General features: G+C 40.5%; 1 protein-coding gene across 1 annotated transcript in view; it reads left to right on the top strand.

Annotated features, from left to right (window-relative positions):
- Positions 1–885: 885 nt before the first annotated feature.
- The window catches only part of LOC130479494 (cytosolic phospholipase A2 epsilon-like), a 36299-nt gene continuing 27588 nt past the window's right edge, over positions 886–9596 (top strand). Inside the window, exons 1-4 of the mRNA XM_056851894.1 lie at positions 886–991; positions 3354–3490; positions 5913–6032; positions 9117–9157. Coding sequence (XP_056707872.1) covers positions 886–991; positions 3354–3490; positions 5913–6032; positions 9117–9157 — 404 coding nt within the window. The remainder of the gene's footprint in view (positions 992–3353; positions 3491–5912; positions 6033–9116; positions 9158–9596) is intronic.

The raw sequence follows: 9596 nt of genomic DNA, 5'->3' as shown, positions 1-9596 counted from the left end.
TTTTGCTGAGCAGAGTGTTAGGTTATTTGTTAAGACTGGGGGTTGTGTTGAAAAGGCTGGGGGAGAATTAGGCATGTCCTGTTGGCGAGAGAGATAAAAGATAATTAATTCAGTTGCAGCTCATGTTGTTGAATGGAAAGAAGTCCATGTTTGATTGATAGGAAATGAATTATGCTGGTAATATTTCCCAAAAGTGCCATACCACACAATGACAAAGCATAGCAGTTACAAGAGTGAAATGATGGTTTTCAAAACCTTGGGATTTTGGTACGATGAACAAACATACCAAATGCTTCAAAAAGCAAGAAGACTTAGTAAGACATAACCTGTGTTTGAACATTTAGGTACCCCTCTTGTAGAATCACAATGTCAATGATTCCAAGATAGAAAAGTACATGGATTTTCCCATTGTTTAATTGATAGACTATGCAGCAGGAAAGGGTAAAAGGGACAGCTCTGATTTTCTTGTTTTCTCTTGTTCCTCTTGTTAAATTTTAATTTACAATGGGTCAAATATTATGGCACTTTCATTATTTTACATGCACCCTCTTAAGCATTCCCTTCATAGGAGAGCACTTTGGAGCAGAAACCATAAAGATCTGATGGCAGTGAAGAAACTAGTAAAGTCCAGGGAAGGAATTTTTAATGAGCACTTGCAAGATCCCATGTAAAAGGGGTTGCAAAGGCAACACATAGGTTCATGATGAGTTCTATTACTTCCATGCTGCTGGTAGTTTTATTTGATAAAATTGTATTTTACATACTTGTTTTGGTGTGATCTGGCAGCTGACTTTGCTGCAGGTGCTCTTTGTTCTGGATTGCATTGGCCTTTTTATTGAATTGCCATGAGCATTGTGTGAGGATGCAGGATATAGATCAAGACTAATGTCTTTTTCATTTTCTCACATTGTCCTTCAGGCACAGATTCCTGCCTTCTGTTTGCTCACAGTGAGAGTTATAAGAATGAGTAATCACCAAAGCGCTGATGAATGTGAGTATCTAACCCTACAGCAGTCTCCTTGTTTTCAATAGTTTAAGGTTTATAACAATGTTGTTTTAATGGTTACATGATTGTTTAAAAGAAATCCACACTAAGTATAATTTATAGGTTGTGTGGTCATTAGTGATGCAGTAAGGATACCTGTGGGAAAAGGAATGGCAGACACCCAATTCACACAACACAGCATGTAGAATGAACAGAGGGAGGGGAATTTGTGATTCTATCTGTGTACCCTACCCCAGTTTCGGTGCATTCTTCAGAACTTCAGCACAGAGCTTGTATATTCTGTTTGCATATGTAAAATAATTGGTATGTATACATGCATTTTAATTAAATCTCAGAAATGAGGGATGGAGCCAGAAGCAACAATCCATTGTGTCATATGTATAGGGCTAAAGATAACAAAAAATTCACAGGCAATGTTGTATGTGCAAATGGGTCTCCCAGCTGATTACAGAAGGTTTTTGGCACCCAACGCAAACTATGACTTTGATGCCCCCTTTTACAGGCCCTTTCTTGAAACCAAAGGGACCCACACTGCCTCTCTGGGGAACCTGCTTGGTTATCCAATATAAGCATTCCCTTCATCTACATGGTGTTCTTAGGGTAGCAAGTGAACAGACTTCAGGTTGTACCTGTGAGGTGAGTTTTGTATCGAGTGTGAAGAGTACAGAGATAACTGAGGCAGGTATAATAAAACAACAAAGAGGGTTTATTTATGTACAGGTTTTGTGGTGAATTCTCTTTAAAGCTCGTAGTTATCAGGTTTGCTCATCACCAGAGACAAGCCTCACAACTAGGGTTGCCAGCTCTGGGTTAGGAAATTTCTGGAGATTTTGAGGGTGGAACCTGGGGAGGGCAGGGTTTGGGGAGAGGATGGACCTCTGCAGGTTATAATGCCATAGAATCCTCCTTCCAAAACAGCCATTTTCTCCAGGTGAAATTATCTACTTTGGAAGGTGTACTCTATGGTATTATACCTCATTGAAGTCCCAGTTCTCCCCAAACCCCACCCTCTTCAGGCTCCATCTCCACAATCTCCAAGTATTTCCCAATGTGGAGTTGGCAACCCTACTTGACATCAATATGCAGCAGATCCTTTGGATGTGGGAATAAATTAATAATAAATTATTAGGGTGGGTGCCACAGGGGTCTGTCCTGGGACCGGTACTATTTAATATTTTTATAAATGACTTGGATGATGGAATAGAGGACATGATAATCAAATTTGCAGATGACACCAAGTGGGGAGGGGTAGTTAATACCCCAGAGGATAGGGTCAGAGTTCAGAATGACCTTGATAGACTGGAGAGCTGGGCCATAAGCAATAAAATGGATTTCAATAGGGAGAAGTGTAAGGTACTTCACCTAGGCAGAAACAACATAAGGCACAGGTACAGGATGGGAGAGAGTTGGCTTGACAACAGTACATGTGAAAGAGATCTGGGAGTCTTAGTGGACCACAAACTGAATATGAGACAACAGTGTGATATGGCAGCTAAGAAGGCCAATGCAATTCTGGGCTGCATCAATAGGAGTATTGTGTCTAGATCAAGGGAAGTAATACTACCACTGTATTCTGCATTGGTCAGACCTCACTTGGAATACTGTGTCCAGTTTTGGGCTCCACAATTTAAGAAGGATGTTGACAAGCTGGAGCGTGTCCAGAGGAGAGCGACCAGAATGGTCAAAGGTCTGGAATCTATGCCCTATGAGGAGAGACTTAAGGAGCTGGGTTTGTTTAGTCTGGAGAAGAGAAGGTTAAGGGTTCACATGAAAGCCATGTTTAAATATTTGAAGGGATGCCATGTTGATGAGGGAACTAGCTTGTTCTCTGTTGCTTCAGAGACTAGGACACGGAGTAATGGATTTAAACTAAGAGAAGAACGATTCCACCTAAATATTAGGAAGAACTTTCTGACGGTGAAGGTGGTTCAACGGTGGAATGTGCTGCCTAGGAGTGTGTATGTAGAGTCTGCATCTTTGGAGGTCTTTAAGCAGAGGTTGGATGGCCATCTGTCGGGAGCGCTTTGATTGTGGGAACCTGCATGGCAGGGGGTTGGACTGGATGGCCCTTGTGGTCTCTTCCAACCTTGTGTGATTTTGTGATTTGTGTAGCTAGCCAATCTAAACATTAATTATTGACATTATCTGCACTTACAGGATTGTCAGTAACATGACTACAATAGTGAGACAGTGCAACAGACAATAATAAAATATATGTTAATAAAAAACCCCACCTTCTATTAATTGATCTTTACCTTATATCTTTCTAGGGGTAGTAACTAGATTTTTTTTAAAAAAAAAACTACAATGTCTGCTTTTTCTAATTAAATGATTTTTTTTAATGCAGTGAGCCAAAATGATTGTTATGTGGCGTTGAGGTTACCCACAGCTTGTATGAATGATGCCCGAACAAGAACCTTCTCAAAAGGCAGAAATCCAGTCTGGAATGAAACTTTCTTCTTTAGGATCCAGAATGTAGTTAAGGTGAGGTGCTAATTATCTATATACTATTTCTCAAGTGTGGCCCCCATCTGTGTGTGTGTGTAAAGTGCCTTCAAGTCGCAGCCGACTTAAGGCGACCCCTTTTAGGGTTTTCATGGCAAGAGACTGCACAGCAACCCTGGTTTTCTTTGGTGGTCTCCCATCCAAATACTAACCAGGGCTGACCCTGCTTAGCTTCTGAGATCTGACGAGATCAGGCTAGCCTGGGCCATCCAGGTCAGGGCGTGGCCCCCATATATGCATATCCAAATCCACTGATCAGGGCCACCTTTACCCTAAACAGATGTTTCTGAAAACCTAGGGGTTTCACTACTTCTGGCAATTTCTGGTAATAGCCTGTCATTGCCAGTGGACAAAAGGTCTGAATGCTCTTGATGAGTTTAGGAGTTTGGGTGAGAAAAGAACAGGAGGTCAGATCAGAAATAATGCCTAGGTACTTTGGGTTAAGTACCCCTGAGTATTGGCTATTGTACTTCAGATGAGGGCGAGGTCTGGGAAACTATCTGCCAGGGTGAGTCAGAGGGCTTGGCTAGTACATACATAGATACTATTAGAGAATCTTGGCTTAGATTCTAAGCTTGTTTTATTAAAGCATAATGATTGCGTTCTTAACATCCGTCCATCATTGTTACATAGATAATTAAAGGAGAGAATTACATTAGTCTGTTAGAGTTTCTTACCCCAAAAGTAAGCAGGTCACAGGCAAGTATCCCCTTCTGAAAAGAAGCGCTCAATCAATACAACTTACTAAATTTATAGGATTTTAGAATCTTCTATATACTAATAGTGAAGCCGGCCAATTCTGAGGATCCTTACATCCAGGGACTGGAGCGGTGAATGGGCAAGACAGATCTTTCTACAAACCTGAAAAGGGCCTCAAGTTTGCAGAAAAATGTGAAATCTAATTAAAAAAAAATACACTGGGGGTGTTAAAAACTCAAAAATGATAAAAGGAGCATTTGAAGGCACTTAACACAGACACAACATGCATGAAAAATGCTCTCATGTTTGCCACTATTCCTTTGAAGTGTATTTACAGTTCCTAGTGGTTTATGGTTCATCTCTCTACTACCTAGTGTGCCCTCTACTAGTTTAGAACTGACTTAGAATTTTATTTTTAGAATTTTAAGCATTGCCTGTTTATCTGTTTATGTAGCCCATATTATTTTCTGTAGCCATATGCACTTTTCTGATGGTTTGTGGCCATGCCTTTCATATTTATTCATATATCACAGACCTGATTCAATTTGCAGTCTTTCTTTTGTAGTGTATTATGCACTAGTGCCTTCCAATGAACCTCTTCATTTGTATCAGTAATACTTTGAGTTTGTCATTTCCTACTGACCTATCAGGGTGAACCCACAGGAACAGAGACCTCTTGTTTAAATGAGCCTGTGCGTATCACTGCTTTGATATATTGTTAGCACACAAATTAAAAATAATCCTCATGGATGCCACCCACTGTGCACAACAAAAAAAATCGTGACATGGGCAGAGGCATTAGAAACAGGGTAGATATTATAAACAAGCAAAAAATGCAGTCGGAGGAAAATGTGTTTCAGAGGAAAAAATTGAAGCAAAGCAGGTTTCAGAAACAGCTGCATAACAGAGAAAAGCCAGGACAGCAAGGGATATAAAGCAAAGCTGTGAGGAAATTCTGAAAAAAGCAGTTAGGAAGGGATCCCAAACCACAGCAGTAAGTTCGTTTGGAAGACATCACCGAGTAAAGAAGTATTACCTTTGGCCTGTCTTGTACTTACTGAACATCAAACATTGCTATTGGTGATGGGAAAACCATGAGAAATTGGATGATAGGTGACCTTGTATAGTACATAATTGCTCTGGAACACGACTTTTGCTTGGAGGCTTTCTCATACTTCTGCTTTAATGTGGAATGTAGACAGCTCTGTTTGTCTCCTTTGTTGTCACTTTTCTGGGATTCCATCCAGTTAACATCCCAGGATAACATACCTTATGTTTTCCTTTGGGCGGAATGGAGATATGGGAAGTTTCCTCCTACGTGGAAGCACACTAAATCATCATTATAAATTTGTTATACTTGAGTAGGTTTTGTATTTTTCTTTGAGTCATTTTACTATGGAATATTCCTCCCATGCCTAGCATGAAAGAAGTTATGCTGCTGTCTTGCCCAGAAATCCAATATAAACCCAACAACATAAAAGAGCAATTTAATGTCCACTTTGCACTAAATATGGTGAAGTGTGGAAAAACAATGAGATGATGATGTTGGTACCCAGAAATCAATTTTGCCTTGAGAGCGCACCAATACCTGTGTCAAAGGTTGGTCTGAAACCACACATATAAACACCATCTTCAAATGGTGTACATCCCTACTCCGTCACAGATTTATCAGTATATCTTTTAACTCTCCTCTTTTCTCCAGAACATCCTAGAACTAAATGTATGTGATGAAGATGATGAACAGCTTTGCACAGTTCTTTTTGATACATCTTATCTGCAGCTTGGAAAAACACGTTGGTACAATTTTGCATTGAATGAAAAGGTGAGGAACAAAATTGCATCTTGGGCATGAAGAACATAAACTAGTATTTTATTTCTTTATTTAAAACATTTCTATGCCACCTTTCCACACAAATAGAGTCCCCAAGGCAGCGAAGACTGAAATATTAAAACATCTCAACATTCAAACATCAAAACATTAAAGCAGCATTTAAAATATAGGTGTATATAAAATATTTAAACAATTCAATAAAATATATAAACATACAAACAGTTATAGCAACTGAACTAGGGAGGAGGACCAATAATAGTTATTTATTTATTTAATTCATTTATACACCACCTTTCTCCCCAATGAAGACTCAAAGCTACTTACATCATTCTGCTCTCCTCCATTTTATCCTGACACCACCCTATGAGGTAGGTGAGGCTGAGAGAGTCTGACTGGTCCAAGGTCACCCAGCAAGCTTCTATGGCACGAGTGGGATTTGAACCCGGATATCACAGTTACTAGTCTGACACTCTTAACCACTATGCCACACTGGCTCTCACTGGGGGTATGCCAAACAAAACAAAAATCTTCATCTTCTGGCAGAAGACAATAATGGGGGAGACAGATGAATCTTGCTGAGAAGTGCTTCCAAAGTTTTGGCTTTATGGCTGAGAAGGACCTTTCTTGGGTTGCCACCCATCTAGCCTTAGATGGTGGAACTGCCCAAAGCAGGGTCTCTAAAGATGACTGGAGTGGATGAGAAGGTTGATATGAGAATAGATGGTCCTTAACATATGCTGGCCCAAGCTGAATAGGGCTTCAAAGGTCAATGCCAATATCTTGAATTGTGCCAGAAGCAAATTGGGAGCCAATGTAGATGTAACAAGACTGGATTGAAACGTTTTCTATGACCCACTCCAGTCAACATTCTGGCTGTAGCATTCTGTACCAACTGTGGCTTCTGAACAGCCTTCAAGGGCAGCCCCATGTAGGGTACATTGAAGCAATCTACCAGGGGAAGCTTCATAGTGCCAAGATCTTTCCACCCAGGAAGGACTGCAGCTGGCTCATCAGCCAAAGCTGGTGAAAGGCACTCCTGGCCACTGCTGCCTCCTGTACATCCAACTGGGCACCCAGGTCCAGGAGCACCCCCAAGCTACAAACCTGCTCTTTTATGGGGAATTCAATTCAATATGTAACATATATATGCAGCATGTTGTAAGGAATTAAGCATTTAGTACACATTCTGGAAATCAATCCATGAATTTTAGGATCAGAAATGCTCAAGATGAGAACCTCTAGTTTAAAACACATCCAGTGAATCCATAGCAGAGAACTCAAAATGCATGCAGAGTAGCATATCAAGCAACTCAGTACAATTTAGGTTACCAATTAGATTTATTGTGGATAGGGCATAACAACTGCTGCATCATCACTTGGTAAGACAGACTATGCCCACGCCAAGTGTCCTGCTTCCTTGCTGGATGATATAGCAGGCAGTGCTACCAATGCTGTTGTTTATGGCCACTACTATAACTAAGAACATCACAAGAAATTGAGTCATTTTGCACAACAATTATTGAACTATTTGAAACCTGTGCAAGGTAGATGATAGCTCAAAACATGAGCGGTTCCTAGAGGTGTGACATCACTTCTGGGGATTTCTTGGAAGTGATGTCACGCCGTTGCCGACAGCCACCCCCTATGTCCCCACCTCCTGGTCTCCTGGTATATATCTCAGCAGGAAGCCTTGCTTAGGGCATGGAGTACAGCTTTTGCTGTGATGGCCACTGTGCAGTGAAATGCTTTCCCTAAGGAGGCCTCTCTCACCTGCACGAGAGTGCCAGCTGTACCCTCACAACCGCTCAAGAGCTGGTCACAAGAGATGTTTATAGCACAGACAGAAAAACATTAAAGGCAAAGTCAAAAAGCAAAACTGCTGCCATAACAACAAGAAAGAATTAATAATAAAGAATTAATAAGGAGAAATTTTTCAGCAATTAAACATACATTGTATCTTCCTCTGGGTAAGGCATTAGGGTTGCCAGGTCCCTCACCAGTGACTATAGTCTCTCACTAGTGACTATAGCTATGAAATAGGGTTGCGAAGTCCCTCTTTGCCACCGGTGGGAGATTTTTGGGATGGAGCCTGAGGAGGGTGGGGTTTGGGGAGGGGAGGGGCTTCAATGCCATGGAGTCCAATTGCCAAAGCAGCCATTTGCTCCAGGTGAACTGATCTCTATTGGCTGGCGATCAGTTGTAATAGCAGGAGATCTCGGTCTAATACCTGGAGGTTGGCAACCCTATAAAATAAAGAAGTTGTATCTCCAAAACAAGACTACTTTCCCTGTTGGCTTTACTTTTAAAGTTTTGTTTCAGTAAAATTTCCAGAGCAGTAGCCATGTTGGTCTGTCGCAGCCAAAATAAATTTGTGATGCCCTGTGGCTCTGTTTTGCCTACGAATGGTCCCACGTTTGGCCCCCAGTATCTTCCGTTAAAAGAACCAAATAGTAGGTGATGTGAAAGACCATTCCTTAAGACCCTGGAGAGCCACTGCCAGTCTCAGTAGATAATCCTGACCTTGATAGACTAATGTTTTGGCTATGTATAAGGCAGTTTCACATGTTCATTTTTTTTATTCCAGTGTAATTACATCACACACTGTATTTCCTGCAGGCTCAGGTGTGCTCCCCGCTTGACAGTTTCATACACAGAACCATGTATGCCATTACATATAACAAACACACCCATGTTTATTTTGCTGCATGTACATGTAGTAGAGATCCACTGACCATTAGAGTTAGTCATATGCTTATTACATGTTACAGTATATATGTAATTTTCCTGCCTAGAAGAGATACCAGATAGGAAATAAATATCTGTGAAACAGCAGTTACAAAGGTGGTATGGCACCAATTAATAAGCATATTTTTACAGTTATTGATTATTTTACAATGTTAGTTAGTTTGTAATAGTAGCCATGTTAGTTTGTAATAGTAGAACAAAATGTGAGTCCAATAGCACCTTAAAGACAAACAAAATGTTTCAGGGTGTAAGTTTTTCAGATTCAAAAGGTCAGATAGGATTATTTGGCATATTTCATTTGACTCCCCCCCCCACATTTTTCAATTTCAGAAAGATGAGCATCTAGAAGTGGAGTTCACCATGGAATGCATGTGAGTAAAATGCAAGCAGTCACACAGTCCAGAGTAGGGACTTGAGATATGAATCTATTCAGCTTCTGTTCAATATGGCACTCGATACGAGAAAGGTCTTTTCAGGTAATAACTTCTCTTTCAAATTTTCCCAAATGCTAGAAAAATATTGACTTCTGTTTTTTTTTTTTTTAATATATCCTGGGCACAGAAGAGAGACAGATCTGTTTTTAGTTTACAAGCCATTTCTTTGCATAAAACTAGGGTCCCTTTCAACACTCTCTAGGAGGATTTTGCTGGCTCCTTATTCCCTAAAATGTTTTAAGGGATCATACCAATGTTAAGTGACAGTTGTATGACAGCACAGGAAGGAGTTGTCCTTGTCTGAGTTTTCTCATTTATAGCCCAGTGCTAACTATGCTTACTGAACAATTATTTCAATATGACTGCTAAGTGAGTC

This window comes from Euleptes europaea, chromosome 6, assembly GCF_029931775.1.
Source record: "Euleptes europaea isolate rEulEur1 chromosome 6, rEulEur1.hap1, whole genome shotgun sequence".
NCBI classification, from domain to species: Eukaryota; Metazoa; Chordata; class Lepidosauria; order Squamata; family Sphaerodactylidae; genus Euleptes; species Euleptes europaea.
Note: the sequence above shows the minus strand (reverse complement) of the source record. Positions and strands in the feature narration are given on the sequence as shown.